This window comes from Crocuta crocuta, unplaced genomic scaffold, assembly GCF_008692635.1.
Source record: "Crocuta crocuta isolate KB4526 unplaced genomic scaffold, BGI_CrCroc_1.0 scaffold465, whole genome shotgun sequence".
Taxonomy (NCBI): domain Eukaryota; kingdom Metazoa; phylum Chordata; class Mammalia; order Carnivora; family Hyaenidae; genus Crocuta; species Crocuta crocuta.
In genome coordinates, this window is record NW_027528912.1 from 1,106,266 (window position 1) to 1,130,803 (window position 24,538).

Sequence of the window (24,538 nt, forward strand, 5' to 3'; positions counted from 1 at the left end):
TGATACAATGATTACTGACTTGGAGTTCATTTCCATTGCACATGAAGGTGTGGAGCTTAAAGGGCTAAAAGCCAGTGCCCAAAGGGAAAGCAAAGCACATAAATGAAGAAGGCAAGTGGAAAGAGTAAACCCAGCTTTTTTGCATTGTTTAACACCTTGACCTTTCATTTGCCCAGGACTGAGGATGCCACATCCCACAAGGTGAATGGCAACCCAAGTTGCCATTCGTTGCCTTACCTTGGTTTCACTTGAATCCTAAAGCTAGATAGATCCAAAGCCCTGACATAAACTTGAGCTTTTGGCTTATAATCTGCACAATAGGACCAGAAAACCATTTTCTTTTTGCCCCAGAATCATGATTTCTATACCATATAAATAAAAAGTCAGAAGATCTAACTTAGCTTTATTTCTGAAAAAACAAAAACAAAAACAAAAAACAAACATAAAAAACCCAAATGCCCCCAACCCCAACTAACTCACTTTTCAATTCGGGATCCAGATACTATCTAATGGGTGAGAATAAGTATTTGCATTGGAATAAGATGTTGTAGGTTATCAGGTACCTGCGGTGGGATGCATAGTTTCCTGTGACATGGCCACTCCCATCACATCCTGGCGTTGGACAGCTGAGTCAAAAAATATAGAATTAACGTCAAGTGCTTTTCACAGATTCATTTGTTGTGTCTACAGGTTTTGAGGTAGCATCTCTTTTCAAGATCAGTTAGCACAGGACATGCAGGAACTAGTGAATGAAGGATTTATGCTCTGTAGGAACCGGTAGACTAGCTACAGGAAGACTGGCAAGATCTGGAGGTATTCGTTTTCAATATTACATTAATTCTCTGACTCGAACCATGTAGGAAAGTGATGCGAAAACATATGCCCTAATGATGTTATGAGTCAACAACCAATGATGTTTTAATTCTCGGAAAATATAAATGTCATAAGCCCGTGCTTTATAATGAGGATGGCTCTTGGGAATACTAGCACCAATTATATATCAGATTTTAGAAAGGAATTTTTGTAAGTTTTTAAGGAAAGGATATTAGAGTAACTTCATATATATTTCAGAAACTGCCTGAAGAAAAAAATCTTTGAATATACTACATGTACTGGAAAGGTAAGCTGACATTTTATATGGGAAAGTTGCTGATGATACAGAAATAGATAAGAAACTTAGTTATTAAAGCCTGCGATTAGTTTTACCCAAAGCTTGAAACCAACATAAACAATTGTTAATTAACAACTGAAGCGGTAGAGTCTCCAGGTCACCTGTGCTGGGGCACCCCATTGTATCTCAGAAGCTGGTCACGTTCTGTGCATCTTATGCGTATTTTAAAAATAAGGTAAGAGGTTTTCTTTCTGTAGTTAATGGATTCCTTGGTTTCTCAGTCGTTTATTTTCCTCTGATGCTGCTCAAAAGTCACTCATTTGGAGTAAGCAGATTGACCCCAGCCTACTCAGTACTATTTGTGGCAGTGTTAATCAGAGGAAAAATCAGTTACATCATTCAGGCTTCTGGTTCTCTCTGACACGCTGCCTAATGCAAAGGCTTACCCATATGTGTAGAATACAGAGTTCACCTCTCTGAAGGACATTGAGAGATAAATTGCCAATATCTAAGATTTTCTGAACTATCGCCTTTTAAGTTTTCTTCCCCCCTGTGAGCTACTTTCTAATCATCTTCAGGTAATCTAAAGAAACTATAAGAGTTAGTACATTTCTATCTCTCAGGGAGATTTTGATTTTCAGGGCTTGATCTAAGCTGAATTGACTAGCTCTTCCCCCATCGCTTTCCCTAGATGGGTTATCAGAAAGGAAAAGTAGAAGCTATCCATATATGTAAACAAGTAAAAAAAAAGAACAATGGTTAACATTTGAGCTGAGTTATCTTGCAAGGGCCATTCACCCACTAAAGGAGAAAAAATCTTTCCTGAACACCGTGCAACTGGAATATTTGGAGCATGAGAGATGTATTGTAATTGCGTGGTAATCCCCACTTTTGAAATACAAGGCCACCTAGCATGCAAATACAGCATTGTGTCTATTTTATTATTTTATTTTATTTCTATTTTCAAATTACTCCTGTTAATATTGCCAGGAGATGCAAAGAAGTGCCAGTGATTTTTGAATCAATCAGCTATAAATTATTTAGGAAGTAAAATAATAAAAGATGCATTTAATTAGCTGCTAACTACTTTTTTTAAGTTTGGTGGTAGAAAACGGCTCCAAGAATAAAGAGAGGATTGGAGAAGGCCCTGTTGTGGGAAAAACTTTTGTTTCAGATTCTGATAGCTGCCTGCCTTATATTATAAATCTTCAGGGACGCCTGGGTGGCTCAGTCAGTTAAGTGTCCAACTTTGGCTCAGGTCATGATCTTGTGGTTTGTGGGTTCAAGCCCCATGTCGGGCTCTGTGCTGACAGCTCAGAGCCTAGAGCCTGCTTTGGATTCTATGTCTCCCTTTCTCTCTGCTCCTCCCCCGCTTATGCTCTCTTTGTCTTTCAAAAATAAATAAATATTTAAAATTTTAAAAAGCAAAACAACAGCAACAACAAAACATATCTTCAATGAAAAATCTTATCCAATAACACATGCCTGTACTAGTTGGGTGAACATATCTTCAATGAAAAATCTTATCCAATAACACGTGCCTGTACTAGTTGGGTGAAACCTTCTGGGAAGGTTGCAAATGGAAGCATTAACCTTAGAGAAAGGAAACAAGCTAGTTCCTTAGTAAGTGGCCTGCAAGCTCTAAGAAAATTTATTCTAATCAACATTAAAAAATTCTACTTTGCTGGGCGCCTGGGTAGCTCAGTCAGTTAAGTATCCAACTCTTGATTTAGGCTCAGGTCATGATCTCTTAGTCGTAAGATACAGCCTCACTCGGGCTCCAAGCCTAGTGGGAGTCTGCTGAGATTCTCTCTCTCCCTCTCTCTCTGCTCCTCCACCACTCTCTTACCTGCTCTCTCTCAAAAATTAATAAACGTTAAAAATAATCCTATTTAGGGGCTCATGGGTGGCTCAGTCAGTTAAGCCTCCAGCTCTTGATTTTGGCTCAGGTCATGATCTCACACTTTGTGAATTCGAGCCCTCCATGGGGCTCTGTGCTGACAGTGTGGAGCCTGCTTGGGATTCTCTCTCTCTCCCCCCCCCCGATCTTCTCCCACCTGTGTGCTCTCTCTCTCTTAAAATAAATAAATAAACTTAAAAAAATCTTATTTTGCAGTGTCTGGTAATTAATTAAGGTACATTTATCTGTTAGAAACATAAAGCAGAACATAATTTTTAAAAAGGATGAAACTAGAGAGTAATACGACTTTTACGAAACCAGCGTCTTACTGCAGTTACATAAAGACCCACAGCACTGGCTGAAGCACTCATGTGTCTGAAAAATGAGGAACAACCAGGAGGTCTCTACAGAGTTAATTTCCTTGGAATTCACGATCAGAGTCCAAAAACTGTTCACAATGTTTTTAGAGCCCTTTCTCTTTCGTGTTTGCTTTGTCCCAGGGAGAAGTACCCATTACAAAAAAATCTCTCTTCATTTTTCTGTTCAGAATGGTAATGCAGGTTAATTATCAATCTTTTACACTACATTTAGTCTGGAATGACTCTCACAATTTCCCAAAATCTGTCTTCAAAGGATGAAAATTTGCTACTTTTGAAGATATTTAAAATAAGATGCAGAAACTAAATCCATGTGAAGATTTCCTCCCACGAGGAAGAAAGTATGTGGCTGACCCCAGGTCACCTCTGGGAAGGAACAGTGTTCCGTGAAATTGAAGCTTCAGTGTGTTCAGTACGTCCATCACACTGTTCCAGCCACCAGGCTGCAGGTGACATTAAATTCATAAGAAAACATGATAGTTGAGCCAGTAATGTTTCGCTATGAAACCCATAAAGAATGTAATCTAAGGTTATTGAAATATGAGTCACACATCAACACGATAAACCAAGGCTGCCCTAGGAATAATTTTATCGAACACTTTCTGTGTGCAAGGCGTGCGGCAGCATTTGAGATGTGTTCCCTGCTCCCAATTCATGTTTGTGTGGCTGGGAGAGAAGAGGCTGCATGGGAAATATTATTTACCAATGACGTGGATGTGGGAGGAAATGAAATCCATGAGAGAAGAACCTCCCTGCCCTTCTGGGGCCTCTGCTCTAGCAAGGGAGACCAACAACAGAGGATACAGGTGAGCGAAGTGTGTGAGTGTGTTAAATAATGAGGGACAAGAGGAAGTCTGGAAAAGGGTCTGGGGGTGGGAGGTGGCTACAGTAGCCAAGAAGACCCCTCAGGCAAGTGACATTTGAGAGAAGAGCGAGGGAGATCCCTGCAGAGGTCCCTGGCGGTCGGAAGAGCAACAGTGAGGCTGTGAGAGCCTTAGGGGAAAAGCAGAAGAGGTGATTGGTAGAGAGGGAGGGGCAGGGGTCCTGCGGGGAGGGGACAGCTCATTCCTCATGGACCCTTGGGCATGGGTCTGGAGGTGACATAAGCCTGGGAATCCTCGGAGTAGATATGACTCCAACACCAGCCTGCACCCAAAAGACTGAGTGTAGACCGAGGAGAGAAGAGGTTCCAGGACTGAACTCTGAGACATTCTGTCTTTGGAAGGCTGCCCAGGAGTCTGAGAAGGGCTGCCAGGTGAGGTGGGAACCTGTGCCCAGGTGTGGTACCCCAGCAGGTGGAGAAGACAGAGGAGGAAGTGATCAGCTCTGTTGAAGTAGGGTCAGGTAGGGTCAAGAGGACCAAGAGACCACACCCAGATGGGAGCCCCAGAGAACTAAGGGACGTTTTGGGCAGATGATGAAAGCAAAAGTCTGTCTGAGAGAAATTCAGGAGAGAAACTGAGTCACATGATAGAGACAACTTTCTTGAGGAGTTGGGCTGTAAAAGAAGAGACAGGGGGTTAAGGTGAAAGGCAGGTCAGGAGACGGCTTTTAAGTTTTTAAGTTGACAATGTCCAAGCCAACTCCTATCTATAAGGAACTTGTGTGAATCACAGTCTAAATTCTAATGACGCATAGTCGCTGACCTCCAAGGTTAATGAAACCAGGGTGTGAGAGCTGCTAGAGGTCTACAATCTTAGTTATTATCACTGCAGTCATTTGGTGGCTGTCCCTGCGCACACACTTCTCTGAATGTCCCCATCTCATGCTCCCTTCTCTGCCTCTACTACATTGTAAGACCCATTTTCCCAAGATTTGCTCAGCATTTTCTTAACCTCCTTGAACTTAGGGTGCAAGTCAATAATACCCAATGCCCAGCTTGGGATTTTCTTAGCTTTTTGCTCCCATGGCAATAATTTTCCATAGTCAACCTCCTGAGTCTCTAAACGGCCTCATTTCTGTATTCTCTGTGGGCTTTTATTTTTCACGCCTCTCAGGTGGGGTCCTCCTCTTCTGTAATGAGCACTTTTTCCCTTTCTTTCTAGACTTTCTCTAGCATCATCTCCCAGGGGCCACTGCCTCATGATCTCATGTCTGAATCTCTCTATCAATGTTTTAGGTGACCTTCCTGACACATTCCCCAAGAGCGCACAGCCTTGGAATAATTCTGTAAACTGTTCCTCGTAAGGTATATGCCATGAGCTCACTTCTTTGCTTAAACAGCCATGGCTTGCTAGTGCAAACCTGCAACTGGGTACCCTTCTCAGGGCCCCGTCCTGCTTGAATACATTCACACTCCCTCTCTGCAGGTCCAGCTAGTCCTCGGGGCTCAGCTCAGGGCCTCTGTTCCCCCAAACCAGGCCCCTGCTCCCAGCCTCCACTGCAGTCTTAACTAGTACTTACTGTCATCAATGTCCTGGAGTCGCAGAACCTTTTGAGAAGGTGATGAAAACCATTAACTCCCTTACCCAAGTAATAATTTACATTAAATGTTACAGGTTCATACCCTTGCTGAAGCACTGTCTTAGATCTTCTGGGGTCGGTAGGGTCAGATCAAGAACTTCTGATCAAAACACAGACATTTCTTCAAATCATTCATCCAACCCAGAAGCAACATTCTCTATCCCTATACCCTGTTCATTTCCCTGGAGGCACTTTCTGGAAGAGCAGAGTTGGTTTCCCTCTATATTCCCAGCATCTGTGTGCCTCCTAATACTAAAGTAGGCATGCGAAAATTTGTTACAAAAGAGTCACCTGGGTGGCTCAGTCAGTTAAGCGTCTGACTTCAGCTCAGGTCATGATCTCACGGTTGAGGAGTTCAAGCCCCACATCGGGTTCTATGCTGACAGCGCAGAGCCTGGAGCCTGCTCTGGATTCTGTGTCTCTCTTTCTCTCTGCCCCTCCCCCATTCATGCACGCACACACTCTCTCTCTCTCTCAAAAATAAATACACATTAAAAAAATTTTTTTAATTATTACTAAATAAATGAACAATTATTCCACTGGCACAGAGACAATAGCTAGAACCAAGAAGCCCTAAAAAGATGTGACTTCTTAAGAATGGATTCTGGATCTGGGGCTCCTGGGTGGCTCAGCTGGTTAATCATCCAGCTCTTGATCTTGGCTCAGGTCATGATCTCCCAGTCTGTGGGATCAAACCCCGACTGAGGCTCCATGCTAACAAATGCACAGCCTGCTTGGGATTCTCTATCTCCCTCTCTCTCTCCCTTTCCCTTGCTTGTGCTCTCTCTCAAACTAAATAAATAAACTTAGAAAACTAAAAATAAAATAAAATAAAATAAAAAAGAATGGATTCTGGATCTTTCACTCTATCATCACAACTGACTTTATAGTATCGCAACACTCATCATTGTGAAAATGTTAATTGATTGTTAACAGAATCCCAAAATTAAACACAAAAATTCCCTCCAAAATGAAAAAGTTTGACTCTGCTTTTTTTTTTTTTTTTTTTTTAGAGAGAGAGCACAAGCAGGGGAAATGGGGAGAGGGAGAGAGAGACGGAGACAATCTTAAGCAGGCTCCACACTCAGTGTGAAGCCTGACGTAGGGCTTGATCCCATGACCCTGACCTGATCCCATTATCATGACCTGAGCCAAAATTGAGAGTCAACTGACTAAACCACCCAGTCACCCCTGGCTCTCCCTCCCAGGAATATCTATGAGTCTGCGAAGGAGGTTAGACTTATGGGTAGTAAGGTTTTCATATCATCTGTGTGATAATGATGCTGTTAATTATGTTATGGAAAGGAACATTAATTTATGGACAGTCACTTTGTATTTATTGTAAAATAAAAAAGAAAATGGCTGCCATCTGTACTTCAAACACAGATGTAATATTTTAAAAATTTCAATGTAATAATTGTTTAAATTCTAATTAAACTTCTCAAAATAAATTTCAATAGGAACATGAATTAATGTACTTCCCCATTAAAAAATATGTATGCCTTTAGTGGACAAAATGCAATAATCCTACTTAGAATACTCCATCCTAGTGTATGCCACAGGGGGTAATAATTATCACAAAATGAAAATATTCTATCCACTAGGCATTTTATATATTCTTATAGATTATTTCATTAGATTTTCACAATTTCATGAGATGACTATTGACATCCCTGTTTGACCTTTAAGAAACTGGAGGTTCAAATGAGTTAAAAAAAGCTTAGTCTAAGGCTGCGAGACTAGTCAATGGTACCATAGAGACATGGTGTTAAGCATGACTCAGGGGAACAATGAGCGACGAAAGGTTTTGATTAGGCAAACAGAACAAAACCTGTAAACATTTCCCATTGTTTTACATTGGTTTTGTTGTCTTAAATCATTTCTTAGCATGAAATCTTGTCATGTACCCTTTGTTTTTTGTAATTCTCTTAGTTCTAAGCATAACTTTAGGTACCTATAGAACATTTAATTATTGACTGGTTGAAATTGTGCTAAAACATTCCTCAAATCAGCAATATAAACCAGGATATTATTACTCAAAATTATGACCTTGAGCCTCCTAATTCCAGAATCTCACAGAATATGCCATGGAAGGTGACTTACGTAATAAGCTCTTTTTTGAGGTCTCTTGCATGGAGCTTAGGTTTAGGACTTGGTATGGAGGATTCTCCAGGAAACTTTTTTTCCTCTAAATTTTCTAGAGAGCTCACAGGGTCTTTCTGGAAAAACAAAAACAAAAACAAAAAACAGAAGCACAAAATGCATTAGGGAACCCTGAAAAGACAACTGTATTTGAAGTCATCAGAGTGGAATTTGAGTTTTAGCTTAATGACTTCATTGAAGTTCCTTATAGGATTTGCACTCAAAATTCATGAGATAATACGCGTAACAATATATCCTGATTATGATGGACCTCTTTCCTTGGTGAAGAAAAGAAAATTATAATTCATGAGGACATTTTGGCAAATATAACTACAGAGGCATTTCTTGATCTATCTAATGAATATGTTTTAGATTTTGTGGCGTAATGAATGTTTCCTGGAGAACATAGAAATTGTTCTTTATGTACACAGTAGTTGTTGATAAAACAAAAGAAATATTGCAAAGTGAACCACAGATTTTTAAATAAAAAAGAATTAGTAAATTTAGGTTAACAAAATGTTCTCTACGATATACACAAAGGTAAGATTTAAATTGTTTAAATATGTAATAACTGGTCTACAATATGTAGACATTTGGTTTGATTTATGGATAATTGCTTTTATTCTCACATCATTTCCTATTTTTTTTAAGTTACTTCTTTTGCTTAGTATCTTGTAATGCTTTTACTCATTGGATGGAATTTCTTGCTAGATTACCACTAATTTTTGTGGCCTTCTTTTAAGCTTAACACTGATCTTGATTTCATAAGGAAGATTTATTAATCCTTTCAAATGATTTATATACCGACTGATATATTATCTTACAGGAAACTAATGATGGTTTTCCTTAAATACATAATTAGCTTACATTCATCCTTCAGCTTATATCCAGTAAAGATAATACTTCCTGGATTTAATATTAAAATCAGATTAACTAATACAGAAAACTATTCTAACTCTCAAAAGTTCTAATCTATTAAAAATGAGAAAACTATTCTGAATTATTCATGACTCTTGTTTAGGTCAAATGCATATAAAAATATGATGGCAAAATATAATATATAATAAAATATATATATTTTCATAATTTTAATAATTCTGAGTCTACCATCAAAATCAATGGAAAAACAAAACCCCTGGGTTTTCCCAACCAACGAAAAATTCAAACCTGGAGCTCAGTCATAAAGGCAAGTGTAATCATTTTCATTAATTACTTGGATTAATTAATCCACACAGCGGTAAATACATCTGCAAGTAATACCATCTGCAGACCAGATTAATAAACCTGGTTTGGTACAATTCCTTTCTTTATATTCATTATAGTGCTAACCCTTTCATTTTATTGAACTGATACATGTTTGAAAATAGTAGATCATAATACCCTAGTTAGAAATAAAGAGAAATAGGTGCTTGATAGTAGCTGCCTTCTAAGATACAAAAAGAAATGCCACTTTGATGCTACTTCCATGGAGTCCATAGCAAAATAGATGGATGGTGCTCATATTTTCAAACTTTACAGTGTAAATGCCTAATGCGAAGCAGCTCCTACTTATAAGACCTTAAACCTGAGAATACCACCATTTGGCGCTATTTGGATTCCATCCGGGTTGTGTTTTCCACTATAATTTATAAATGTCTTGGCTTTTTGGAAATAGATACAAATGCTGGATCCAATATTGTCTCTGTGTGAAACAGCCTTTGTTTTTCTGTTTAGGTACTGGATTTTTTTTTTTCAAAAATGGCATAAAATGAAAAAGAACCTTTTATTCTTTTCTTTATGATAAAGTTAAGTATTCCTAAAGGCATGTACATTTATAGATGAATATCAAAACATAGAAAGTTTATAAGCTATTGTTGAACTGCTGAATCTATACGTTATGGAAGACAAGAGACTAAGGGATTTTGAAAGAAATGATCAATTATGAAAATTTATGCTATTATTGTGACTAAAATGCATACAAACATAATGCCTGCAGAATATATGGCATTTAATTTGGAATAGGAACATGTGGTAATGTTTTAATAGGATAATTTTATTGGATATGACCTTTTAAATATTTCACAGCTTCTTATAAAAACTATGGACTCTTATGCACGCAATCACATTATAAAATAATTGTCATTTTCCCTTTTCTTTGCTCAGCACCCTACCCATAGGAGCCTACAGAGGGCATATATACAGATGACCATCACTGAAAGAATTCCTAATTTTGTTGCACGAGCGTTTTGTATTAGAAAAATTTTTAAATCACACCCAGTAAAAAAATGAGTCAGTAGCATTGGGAAGAATTTGTTTTTCTAAATTTCAAATATTATTTTAAAATAATAATTCTATCCTCTGGACATGTGAGAGATAATGTGGCATATATGTGTTGCATTTAGAAAATATATGGGTATAATGAAATTCCTTTAATGTACAGATGGAAGTTTATATTGATTTCAGTAAAGATCAGAACATAATGGTAACATGAATAACAGATAATAGCATCTGGCACTTTTAACATTTTAAGCCCTGAAATCTTTGGAGGACTGACAGTTGAATGCAACTGACAGCCCTAGTTATTTCTCCGCACTTTCCTTTCGAGATATTTTGAGTTTTTTCCAGATTCAGGATTTTTTTGTAGGGGGCATCTGGACAGGCTATTTCACTGAGAGAGACAGACAATATTTTCTGAAAATTACCACCAAAATTAAGCAACTGTTCTGCATATGAGCTAGATAACAATGAATTAGAAATAATCGCTGTTTCTGGTTGTGTGTGAGTGCCCCGTGTGGCAGGTCACGGGGAGGTTGTGGGGGTGGATATGGGAAGGACAAGGGTGTCAGATCGGAACTGACCACCGTTCACAGCTGATTGCCTGGACCGAGCGCAGCATCCCGTCGGGGCTCATTGGAAAAGTGTGGTCACATCCTGTAGATCAAGGTCAAGGGAAGTTTGGTCCTGCTGTCCTGGGAAGCATGGTAGAGCATTGTTGCCTTGGCCACACCTTGCCAAGTACCACTTTTTCATCGTTCTGTTCTTCCCTCTCCTTTTTAATTCTCAATATTTTCTTGCTGTCACCATTATCTGATGTGCTTTTCAATCTTTTCCTTCTCTTCATTTTCTCCCTCCTCCTCTTTCTTCATTTTAGGAAATCCCAGGCCCGTTTCTTAATTTCTATATGACCAAGGACCAACAACTTTACCTCCTTGAGCCTCAATTTCCTCCACAAAAACTTTGACAAGAATCCTGCTTTTCAAGATTGTTAGGATGATGAGACACTGTTTCTAAAGATCTCTCATCGTTATCCATACTGTGTCCCTCTGCTACTTTCAGAACAAGGACAATGAAGACAATCTATTTTTTCAAAATAGAAACTATCAAGTATCACAGGTTTCATTTATAAGATTCAGAACAGGGTGAAAAATACTATTTGCAGATTACCTTAACACAGATGGAGGCACAAAGAACAAGGGCTGAGAAATTGCCTTAGAAAGTCATGTGCTTCAGAAACGTGTGTGTGTGTGTGTGTGTGTATGTGTGTGTCCCCATCAGCTATAGTTTCCCCAAGCAATGGATGGTCAAATAACTGTGACAATAAACATTAAGCTTAAAAAATACTGTGAACTCAAACCTAGGGCAAGCACTTTGACTCCGAGAACTCAGTTAGCGTCTTCAATGTCCTCTCTTACTATTCTTAGTGACCCTGAATTTCCACGTAGCTTCTGAATTCCAGATTTCAGAATGCTTAGGTTGTAAACTGTAGCAGTAAAAGTCTATATGGTCAGATCTGAAGTAAGTAAGCCATTCTGAAAAGAGCAGAAATCTCATCTAAACAAATCTGTTTTCCCCATGATTTTGCTGGGAAATAAAACATTCTCACAGATATATACACATTAGATAAGAACATACTCCAGTTGAATCTCTGGAGCCTCCAAGGTGAATCTAGATGGTTCTTGGAATTATGCAGAAAAATGAGATTGGAAATAAAGATAAAATATTTCTTATGAGACCTCATTTTCTGGCTGAGTGATAAGAGGTATAGCCAAAGAGGGTCTCTCGGGGATTAACTAGGCCCCCAAATGGGAGGACTGTCTCAGAATATGAGTGCAATGTTGACATTGCTGCTCAAGCCATAAATGATAACTGAGATCAAACAATACAAGAGACCTTAAATGAAAACAAGAACTCACCTGACACAAATTTGCTTCATTACTACTCAAGACTGAATTGGTATGTCTGACACTGGAGGAAAGAAGGTCTACATCCCACCCTGCACAGGACACAGAGATACCCCCAAACAAGGTGGGTTTTATCCTCATGGGATTCATCCAAAATTAGGGACACAGTTACACTTGCTTTGTAAACACTATCCTTCATGTGACCTAAGACTTTTACCGAACCCCCAACAACAGATCTAACTAGGATCAGGTTTCCTTTTGGTGGTGTAGAGTGGGGTGTGCCGTGGTCTGCTCAGCTCTGGGACTAGCTGGGGATGAAGCAGTTTTGGGGGGTATGCCCATTCTCAGAGCTGGCTACTGCAGAGGGAGGGATCGAATCAACAATCTCGATCTCATTATGTTTGTGCTTCCCAACAACCCACCACTGCTTCCAGACTTCCAAATCCTAAAAATAAACAGAAGTTAGGTGTAGCTTCTATTATTTTGCACAAGTCAGAAACGGCAGGGGGTCTGTGGTGGAGGGAAGAGATGTAGGTTTGCTGATCTGTGGTCACCACCTGAGGTAAACCAGCTTCTTTGCAGGTATTAGTTTTATATTGATCCGAGTCAAACATTATTTTTAGAAACGGTTTTTCTAAAATCGTGTGATGATCGATTAACTAAGACCATCCTTAAGTACTTCAGGCAAGTTTTGTGAAGCCAAGCAGAATACAATGACGAAGACTAGTATGGCAGAATGCAAGCAGAAACCGCTGTTGGGTGAATTTCCCTCCCATTTCTCTGTGATGGAGGGTGGTGACACAGAGTCTACCTTGGATCCCAAGATATCCCCCAGGGACCCTGTCCCTGACCACCCCAGGTAGGGTTGGCCTTCCTTTTCACTTCCTTGTTACTCCTGCTGTTCTATTTATCACTGTATCTGGTTACCTGGCAGGGCTCCTACCAGACTGAGCACACATGTGGGAGAAGGTTGGCCTATCTGGGGTTGCATCCTCAGAACGTATGTTACTGCCTGGACATGGAGACGCCAGAGAAAGTGTGCTCAAGGAAGGAGGGAGGGAGGGAGTGAAGGGAGGAAGGAGGAGAGGAAAGAAGAAGGAAGGGGAGGGGAGAAAGGGATAAGGGAAGGAGAGAAAGAAGGAAGAAGACAGGGAGGAAGGACAGGAGGGAGGGAGGGAGGGGAATTGGAGAAACAACCCAATGTTGTGATCACTATGTCACATTTATACTTGTTTGTGCTGCCTTATGCTCTTAGATGTTAAAGCACATGCGAAAATCAAATTCGTATTTCCCCCCAAAGTTTCTGAACTTCAGAAAGCGGAAAAAAGTGATGCACATTCCAAAGACAGTAGCTATTTTAGTTCTTTTCATGGATCAACCAGCAAGTATCAACAAGTTTCCTGACAAACAGCAAAGCAAAATGAATCACTACTGTAACAGGGTTGCATTTGTAATGATATTGAGTCTACACTGTGGAGGTTTCTGGCCATGAATTCTTTTGGATGACATTACATCAGGGCTAATCAGACTAAGCCAGGTGGCTCAAACCATGGAGATGAAGGCCTGATGAATCCTGTCCAGTCACAACATCTGACTTTCAAGGGTGAAACTACTCCAAAGATAACCAAATGCACACATGCATCTCCTTGACTTTAGGATTGAGAGACTGTAGACACCCAACATTCATGATCCAAACACCTCAGCCAATGGCTCTATATGTAGATATGCTAACACAGTTCCTTCATGAAACCAAGGAAATGAATTTGACACTTATCCCTGATTCTTACTTATCCCTGATTTGATTTCATCTTCTACCCTCTGGTTCAGAAAGAATGAGTAAGTTGGCATTTCAGTGCTGAGTTATATACACATGGCATCTTACAACCCTCTGTATTCTGAAGAGATGGATACTGTGATCTCTCATGCAGTGCACACAATCGCAGCCCAACTGGGGATGACATTTATTATAGTGATGTCATTTTAGGTAAGTGACCGGGAAAGTTGGATACATGTCTCAATTTCTTAAATTAAATTTTAAGATCACCACTTTACCGAAGTCTGAAACAAGGTACAGAATTAAGTATTAACTACACAGGACTACAAAAAATAATTCAGAAGGAAAAACCTAAGAACACTCTTCAGTCATGCTCTTACACTTAGTGATTGACATATTGGAACAATACCTCTTTTTCCTCCTCTGTCTTCCCATGGGTTTTGCTATAGTTGATAGGAGTGTCCCAGCCTTCTTGATCACAGAGAGCCTGATAGAAGGCTGCATTGACCAAAATGCTGCTCGTTTTGAATGGGGAAGAGGAAGGAGTTGGAATAGAGGTGTTAGAGGAAGTTAGGGGTGCAGCTTTGTCCAGGATTCGATTTTTTTTCAGGCTTAAGTCCAATGTGCCATTTTCATCCACTTCTATCTCGGGTCCCTGGTACACAATAGGAAACAGAAAAACATTTAAGCAGTTTGCAGTTATAGCCTAGCCATGTGGGGCTTTTAAGGGATCATTTTAAATGCAAGCTTTTATGTAAGTGTATCTGATTTAAAATCTAGCATTCTGATTTGCTTTGGTTAATGTTCAATTCTTAGGCAGACTTTTAAGAGCAGCCCCATTAGCGGGCTTCGTGTTTCTGGGTTTAAACAAAGTACAGCCTGATATAAATAAGATGTTCCGGATGCTAAATGTATTGGCTAACCCTGTTTTATACATTTTTTTTTGAAGTTTAGCTTTAAATCTCCTTTCCTGGCTTGCAGAATTATCACTCTCAATTCATCATTTATAGCATTAACACTTGAGTTTATAAAAAGGCACCACACTACTTCCCAGCTTGCCCCCCCCAAGCAGTATTAACCAAACACGAATATGTGCAGAAATACCCAGCTGCAAGAGAATTTTGCTTGAAATACTAGATTCATATGAACGTGACCTTTTATCCTGGGTTACTTGAGCCAGAAAAGCTTTGTTAAGGTGTGGGGGCGGGGGCGGGAGACAGATAGGATGAACGGATGTTGACTGGGGGAAGGGGGGTGTTAGCAGCCCGCCACCATCAGGACTGCTTGGGAGTAAATCATACGGTGAAACTGCAGAATAAAGATGATTATTTTTTAGATAACTTAGTGTGAAACTTCAAACTCACTATACCTCACAGCATTTCTCTTTGGGAAAACTTTGGCTATGTTGTTGTTGTTGTTAAAGTTCAAGTCCCCACAACTGCCTGGGTGCTTTGGATCATCCAAACGATACATGCCTAACTAAGGATGGCCTCTGTGCTGTCAGGAACTGTGGACACTGCCATCCAGTAACTCAGAATGCTGGAGAGAATGCATGTCTCTTTCCTAACTGGGTCAGATAAATACCTCTCCGGTTTTCGTTATCATCCACCAATTCACAATGAAATCTTGGACAATGTCTCCACTTCCCTCCCCCCTTTTGGCTGGCAAAGCAGGAGTCTCTTTGAATACGTTAGCAAGATCCCTAACGCATATGGTAGCCAGTTACTTCCCCGGGGGATTTATTTTAACTCCCCATTTACACTTTGCCTCCCCCTCCCCAGCAGTTGCCATCGGGGTGTGGGCCAAGGTAGCAGGGCTCCAAAGGCTCCCTGCTTGCACCTGATTAGAAAATAAAACCCCTCTTCTGTTCACTTGTTTTATGTGCAAAGTCCCTATTTTCCATCTCTCAACCTATGAGGTAGATATGTTTTATTCAATTTGTGGGAGGTAAATATACTTCTAATATGTTTGCACTAAGATGCTTAGGCCATATCTTTCTGTCCTTTTAGTAAATAGTTTAATCTCCTGGGATAGTTTTAAGCCCTGAATTTGACAGTGCAGCTTATCCGGGATAATAACTTAGTAACCACAACATCTTATGCCATCTGTATGATATCAAATACATTTTTATACCAGCATTAATAAACCTTAGTTACAAAAACTCAAGATATTAACCATCTCCGTGCCATGTGCTTTCTCTGGGATGTAACAATGTATTCTGCCGTGAACACATCAAAATAATTCTTGGCTTCCTCACTGATATGTAACTATAGCAATAAAACAGAGCTATAGTAATCAAGTTTAATGGCCAATGTAAAGTAAAATGCTAAATATTGTAGTTGCTGACATTTTTCATTAAAAAAAAAAAACTTGGGTTAAGACTGCACAACCAACATTCACATAAAATTCCAGACCTCTGTGACAGATGGCTTAGGAAAAAGAAGCCATGTGACTGGGCTGCAGAGTTTTATAGTGCAAAACCCATAAATAGTGCAGATTCGATCTCCCTGAAAAAAATATCAACTATTCCAAGACAACACTAATATATATTTTAATTTTTACAGATGAAAATCTAAATAGTAAATAAAAAATCAGAGATTCTTAGAGTTGTTACGATTCTACATCTTGAGTAATAATGAGCTGATTGGGGGGAAAATCACTCCTAATGTTTAAAAGAGCCACTCTTGTACATCCCGCGCCCCAGCCGGCTGCTCTGAGCACCTGATTTGATAGGGAGAAAGCACGTTTGGGCATCAGGGTACAGATGGGCTTTAAGTGAGCGCACAGATGCATTCAACAATTACACACAGTACCAGAGAAGGGTCCCTTTCTGCCCATCGATGGGTGGATCGCACGTTTACTGCATGGATTTTTATTCAGAGCCATATCAATAGGCATCACTCCTCTCTGCCTGAGCCTCCAAATGGAAGCAAAAAATGGAGCGGGTGGTGGGAGGGGCCGCAACGTGGACCCCCCCCCCAACCTTCTCCTATGCTGATTTCTCAAAGCACCACTCCAGATCCTTATTGTAATCATATAAATTTAAAGTTCTTCTGAGGGTGGAAAGAGGTCTAATACTATCCATGCACTTTCCAACTTAGGAGCGCCATTAAGGACCCTTACTTTCAGCCACTTTTGAGATACAGGTGCCACGTAGGATGTATTTATTAATTAAATTATTGAGAACCAATATGTTCAAGTTTCTATATTTGGGGGAAAGAAAATTGAAAAACATGTTGCTCTTGCCATCAAGAGGCATGTGTTATGCATAGAGGAGATTGTCAGTGAAAGGTAATTTAATAAATATAAATTATTATTCAACGGAAAGTTGAAATAATTATTCGTTAAAATCTTTACTGGTGTTATAAAATAAGAGGTGATTCAGATGTCCACCAACAGAGAATGATTCATGAAATTATACTATATCTACTTAAGGGCACATTATGCAACTAATAAAATGATAATTATGAGGCTTCTGCAACCAGGAAAAGATCTCTATCACGGAAAGCAGGAAACGACCCCGCATCCATAGTATGCTTACAACCGGGGAAAGGGGTCGACATTTGTCGCCTGAAGAACAAAAGGCAAAACACAGGAATTACTGTACTTGGATTTAGAAGGTAGTCTTAAAGCAAGCCTCCAATATTTTCCAGGCAAATGACAGAGTTATGTGGTTTTAACGGTAAAAAAGTATACAAAGATGGCGACAAAGTAATAGCAGAAAGACAACTCTATCATAAATATTCTGGTTGTGAAAGTGATTAACTCTCAAAACATAGATTTACCAAGACAGCATTGTTTTCCTTATTCAACAAGTTTTTCATGAACACAAGATAGGCTATCTTTCCCTTTTTGGCTACCAGGAAGTGCAAAAACTGAGTATCCCTCCGCTTAGGTGTCTGCAGTAATTAGCCCCTGGCTTTCATCTTCCGGCTCGTGTTCTTCCATGTTTGCTGCCGGGTGCTGTGTTTGCAGAGGATCTTTTCTGTACTGGAAGCTATCTGAAAGCTATTTGATGCTGTCAATACAGGCAGCGTATTAACAATAAAAAATGAAATTAAAGTATCTTATTCTTACTAAATAATACTTGAGTATCAAAACTATTAAGTTCAGAGCATCAACTTATGAAGTGTGCTCAGTATAAACAAAATGATGGGATTCAGGGGAGAAGTCAGTGTCTGATATAAGGTATGAAATGAAAATTACATTTCTCATCATGTCCCAAAAGTCATTGTCGAAACTTGCAACCAAAGTTAGTGAAAAGTCTTAAGTTGGGCAGCAGTCCACATAACATGTAATGATAAGATCTTTAAGAGTGTAAGAAGTTGGACTGGTATGAATTGAAATTTTAGTTCCAACAGTTAACAGCTGTGCCACTCAGAAAAAAATTATTGAATGTCTCCATGCCACTATTTCTTCATTTCTTCATCTGCTAAATGGCATGATATCTTTACAGAGTTTCTAGTAGGATTAAAAAAGAATTAACATAGGCAATGTGCTTATTTACAGTGCCTGGCACATAGTAGGTGTTCAATACATGACAACTAACAATAATAACAATTTGATTGGGGTTTCGATGCTGAAAGAGACATCCCACTGCTACTGCACTCAGGGGCAAGGAGAGAATTATTGAATATATACACACATACCAGTTGGCTCCTTGTGATCGCTGACCCAAATCTCTTAAAACATTTCACTCAAAATATATGATACAATCCAACATGATACTCAAGTTACTGAAAAAGGCTGCTTTTGGATTCCAAGCCTCCCAGGAGCCATCAGGCTATTTCTGATACCCGGCAGCAAGAATGGTGAAGTGTTATCATGTTGTTTCTCGGCCTTATTCAAGCACAAAACAGACTTTGAACTTTAAGCATTTCAAGCAAGTGTCAGTTTTTTGTTTTCTTTTAAGGCACCCTGTGCATATGCCACTTTGTCTAAACAGGTGGGGAAAACACCAAAACAAACAACAGAATGCTTGGCAGGCAGAAGTGATCAGGATAAAGATAGATGGCGGGCATGCTCCTACCTCTGCTGCTGAGGGTAGGAGGAAGGAAGGCAGCGGGGGGGGGGGGGGGTGCCTCCAACAGTGCCACACGTGCTCTCAGGGGCCAGAGGAAAGCGCTCAGCAAACGGCAAGCCCAGCATGGCCACTCTGTGTCTGCTGCCCATTTCTACCGGATGCCGTGCTCATCACAGCGGCAACGGCTCCCCGACAAAAGAGGGAGCGTTTGAGGTTGTGGCCCATGAACGTTTGGCAAATTCCTATTAATTCCAATTTAAAATGAAGGACATTACACCAATCTGGGAACCAGTGAAAGCACTGGCATCAAGAGAGGGTTCACACACTTCAGACAAAATTACCCTGAACCGTTACGATATCCACTGATACTGATGTTACTAATTTTTTCTTCTGACTTGATTCGAAGAGATACTTGAAACAATGTATGGGCGATTTGGGCGGTGTAGACGTGTGCTACACGTGCTCGATTGTACTTGAACAAATACATAATTCCTCTTAAGATCTGCTTTCAGGTCACAACAGACTCATTCGGGCAGCGATGGGCGGTGTTAACACTGACTTTTCTCAGCACAGTGTGGGGAAGGGTCCCTGAAGGACTGGCTCTTGGTGTTGGTTAGACTGCAGCTTGGGACTGCGAAATTTCAGAAGAACAATGTAGAGTATCCACAATCTCCTTCCTTGTTTTTAGACTATGTAAGAACTCATAGTTCTCTTGCTTCTCTCAAGTTGGTCTCTGCTCCCATTGTTTTCCAAGAGAATAGAGATTTTGCACAAAATCATCAGCTCCGACCTCCCACTAAACGTGGAGTCAGTTCTGAGCTTCCACATAGGACAACGAAAATCTGTCTTTGCCCCAACAAGTGGATATGAAGGCAGTTTCAAGGTTACTGTCCTTTGGCTTCATTTTAAAAAGGTCGTGGCCACGTGTGACGGCATGATCTATAATTTGTTCTTCAATCGGGCCCTTTAAGCAAACTCAGAGAAGCTCATTCCATCACGGAAATGACAAGTCTGCCCTCAGCCAAGTTCTGATAAAAAGCACTCTTGCCTCCCCTGAACATTAGAAATGTCATCTTTGGACCCTAGCTCTCCACCTAGAACAACGACTTTTCTCTTTCTTCCATGCCCATAAGCTTCCTGAAAGCAGGGTCTGGGACAGGATTGAATGTGTGGCTTGGGCGGGTGAACCCTCAGAGACCATTTGGTGGGTACAGATAAGAGTCCATCTGCCAGAGTATCTCTCTAACACATCAAAAAATGCTTCTTCACTTGGCTATGAAAGTGGAGTAGGGCACATCTGTACATCTCTACATCCTTCCTTTTAAACAAGGAGCTCAAGACACCTATGGGTTTTGGCTAGCAGAAATAAGCATGGTAGCCACCATGGAGGAAAAAATCAAATCATAGTGGATAGAGAATCAGGCTAGCATTCAACATGGAGGGGAGGCTAGTTTATATATCGTTAATCCTAGATTAAGTAAAGGGCACAGAACAAAGTGCAACACTGAATGGAAGTAGCCTACACAAGGCTCTCTTTGATCAGAGGCCATTTTGCGGGGTTAATTACTTTGGCTTTTCCTTAGTTTTTGCTACAATCATTATTTGTGTGTGTGTGTGTGTGTGTGTGTGTGTGTGTGTGTGTGTGTGTGGTTTCAGGAATTTACGAGGTTCTCTTTTATATTTGGAGCATAGGGTCCAGCTAGGACAGAGTTCTGCAAATCGTTACCACTGTGTGCGAATGTGTGCCTGGGGGAGGGATTCGCCCAGGGACCCTGGAGAGAGGATGAATTTATCCTGTTTTAACCACTGCTGTAGGAAAATGGCTTTCTAAACTGCTAGTGTAGTAAATTCGTCTCTGTGTCTCTTCCATCCTCATCATCACATCAGTGGGTTGGCTTCTGGGGGGAGGACTTGGGGCACACACTATGGTTCCCGTCAGCCCCGGGCAGGAGCATCCGCTCCACAGAAGAACCTGGCACACACTGTGCTCCCGACAGTGGCGTAAGAATAGACGCAGAAGTCACTTATTTGGGTTTTTGGAATGTGCCAATTTTTAACAGTCACGCTTCTGAGCAGAAAGTATTCAAGAAAAGAACAAAACACATATCTTGATAAGGAAAAATGCCCTCAAATTTTGGTCATCTTTGTTTGCTTCTCTATTTGGCTCTAGCAACGAAGAGAACATGAATATAAAGGTTAAAGGCAGAATTCTGAAAAACAGAAAAATATCTTCACGTGCAGAAGAAAAGCCTTCATTCTACAACCCTTTGCTCAAGTAACTTAGGTAGCATTGATCATTATAATATTGGTGCTTTTATTCTCAAAGGGCAGCCTTAACAAACATAATATAAAGCCCAAGACAGAAGATATTTCAGTCTTTCTCCAACTAGCTGCGTATGAGAACATCCCTCTAAAAAGGAGAAATTTACTCAGGTTTTAAAAAAATGAATAAAAATCAACTAAAGTAGCCCTGCAAAGCAGCCTAAATCATTCACTTGTGTAAATAATTTCTGACCTGAATTCTGTTGAATTTGGATAGCGTGCTATTTTCTTTCTAGTTTTCAGAGGATGCGTTTTTCTTTGTTTAAGAACCTCATTTGTTTAAAAATTGTTTTTGAGTGGTTTTTGGCCACCAACTCTTCCTGGGGTTTACTTGGCTCAGATTTGTCCAGAAGCTAATTCTGATTCTTCTGTCAAATGCTCTATGGCACCGCGTTCCCTCCTCTCCTGAATGCCTGGCAAGCATAGGTGAGCAGCTGACCACACCAGGCATGGGGCCGTGCTTGCAGGGAAGAAGAGAGCTATCCACTCTAATCGCCCGAGTTTCGGGGTTACAGTTTCACCCAGGAGATCCCCCACTTAAAGCAAGGGTAAACTCTCTTCTCCAGACAAGCCCGGGCACTTTATTTCAGCTGGTCTCAGCCATCTAAGTAGGAAAAGCACTCCTTTTAACTGAACTGTTTGCAGAGAGAACAGTTACACCCTCCTGCTGACTGCCCAACAGCAGCTCTGACACTCCCTATGGGGCTACTCGTAGCAGGAGAAGCCCCTCCTCTTCAAAAGGTGAGACCTGGAGGATCTTTGTTTTTGGTTGTCATCAAGGTATCCTAAACCTGGATGTCTACTTCTCATTGTTAGAGAGGAGAGATTAGAAGAGAAAGATGATTAATTTCATCGCTTCAGAAATGTGGCACCTTAGGAAAGTTCACAGAATTTGATTTTGGATTTGAATGCCCTGAGTGCTCAAGTGCCCCTGCACTCCTGCCTCCCAAACCATCTCTTGTTCATTTAATGTATCCAGGTTTTACAATGTGTCCTTTGAGAATACCATAGCAACAGCATTACACAGCAGTAATGTGTACAATAACAAAATCGCACCAGTCAATTTCGCAACTGTTTCACCAGTCACTGTGTCCTCAGACATTCCCTACCATCTTTGACAGCAAAAGAGCTTCCACTGTTCATACTGATCTTAATGGCCAGCCTCTTTATTGGGTGCCCAAGTCCCAAACACAAAGGTAGGTTTGAAATCTACTCATCTCCATAACTCATGTCTGCCCAGACCCTGGGATACCACCATCAAGAACAACACTCATCCCCATCAGTGCTCCTTCCCGTCTCTTCCTAAGATGAGGAAGGGATGTGCTTTAGGGGTAGGGGAGCCGCGTGGTAGTGACTGTGGTTAGGAGCATGAAAGGCAGTTTATTCTCACGGTTCAGTCACTGGCCCACCCTCCGGGCTCTTGGACTGGCCTACCTTGGCATGCAGACTCTGTGGTTTGTTGGAGAGGATGTCTGCAGCTTCCCTGCAGCGGGTGGAGAGGTTCAGGATCGCAGCAGCTGCTGCTATGTGGGTGTCTTCACTACATTGACCGTAGCTGTAAGAGCTGGCGCGGCCAGGGCTCTGTGTGTGGGCGCCTGCACTAGGCAGTCGATTCGGAAATTTCCCTGGATTTGAAAAATGCTTTGCTGTTGAAGAGAGATTTGATTAGCAATTGCGTGCATGTGGTTTTCGTCATTAAACAGACTTGTTTTACAGATATAACTTCTTGCATTGAAACAGGTTAAGAATAAATTAAAAAAAAAAAACACAATCCATTGTCCGCTGTACATTAAACAAAGGTTATTCAGATCGGTTCTCACAGAGGTTCCCAGATCAAATGCTGTGATTGCTGGGGAAGAATGGCTACTCTCTTAACATTTTTCGTATTTATACTTCTGATGGTAAAAGCTCTGTAACTCATGTGATGAGGCAGATGCACTGGAAGGATTGGTGGTGAGAATTGCAGATTAACAACCACATTCGCAAAACCCATCAGAGACTATAGAAGCTTAAGACTCATGCATCTAGAAACCGTGTATGTGTTGAGGACCGGGAATTCCTGTAGAAACAAAGATGTACCCTTCGAACATTTGTTTTCATAGTAACAATTTATATTTAGACATACACTGCATTTTTATTATTTGGTATTCAGGTTTGTTTTGTGCTTCAACCAGGAGAAGTTGTTCTTCATGTCCAACTAGATGGAACTAAATGCACAGCAGAGTCTTTAATGAGCTGGCATTCTGCATGTTTAGGTAGAGCATAAGCAGAGGACAGAGAACATGTTCTCAGGGTGAGCAGAAAGGCAATTTAGTTATCAAGGCTGAGATTCCGTTTTATGTTTCTGCTGTGCCACAAAGGGATTGCTGAGAGAGGAAATTAACCATATTTCTCTTCACTCCGGGTGTCTGTAAACATCACCCAAGGTCACGGGAGAAACTCCCGAGATTTCAGGGGGATAACAGGAAAGCATTTCGTTATTTATTGTGTCACAAAGATTGCTTATTCTAAATATTTGATCGCGATTTTTCATGAAGTAATTTCAAGCATTGCCAAATCTTATTCCTATAGTTATAAAAATATAGAAATGTCACTGAATGGCTTGCCATTTTAAGCCAATATCTGTGTTTCGATGAGTATATAGAATGCTGAATTCAAGATATATGTGTATGTGTGTGCATGTGTGCATGTTTTGCATTTTTATAATAGAAGACATTGTGTGTGTATAAATTTCTTCCTGAATCTAACAGGTTGTCAGTGTTATTTAGGTCGGCTGGGCCTATCGTGGGTAAGAATAGATAAAGTCTCTTTTGGAGTATTATGTACTTGCTTTCGATGGGCCAATGCCTTTAGAGTCTGTGTATCACTGCTAGGTTTTCTGTAACATTCCAGTTCTTTGAAAGAAGTGGCCAATGTCACAGAGCGAAGCACACAGTATATTTCCTAAGAGCCCTCAGCTTAGCTCACTAGGCAGGAGAGCAAAGGAATTCCATGGATGTGTATGCTGTGAATAACCCATGGTCTGTGGAGAACTGAAATTGGGGAATTAGTTCACTTCTCCCCTTATGGCTGGTATCATGACACAGAAATCATGTCTGGGTTTCTCCCAAAGCTCAATTCTCTTACCTTTTCATTAGAATATTCAGACTCTAAAACCCTTGAAGAAATGTGTTAGTAAAAACACCAAGTTGTATATATCATAGCATCTTTGCACTCTAATCTTCTACAGGGATGTGATACCATTAGAGTATTAACATGTTTTAAAT

General features: G+C 40.4%; 1 protein-coding gene across 2 annotated transcripts in view; it reads right to left on the reverse strand.

The window, feature by feature from the left end:
- ST18 (ST18 C2H2C-type zinc finger transcription factor) overlaps nt 1-24,538 on the reverse strand; it is a 110,030-nt gene that overhangs the window by 20,850 nt on the left and 64,642 nt on the right. For both annotated transcript variants that reach the window (XM_077757098.1, XM_077757097.1), the window contains 4 exons: nt 22,707-22,918; nt 14,337-14,582; nt 7,955-8,070; nt 564-626 (listed from right to left, as the gene is read on the reverse strand). In XM_077757098.1, coding sequence (XP_077613224.1) covers nt 564-626; nt 7,955-8,070; nt 14,337-14,582; nt 22,707-22,918 — 637 coding nt within the window. The remainder of the gene's footprint in view (nt 1-563; nt 627-7,954; nt 8,071-14,336; nt 14,583-22,706; nt 22,919-24,538) is intronic.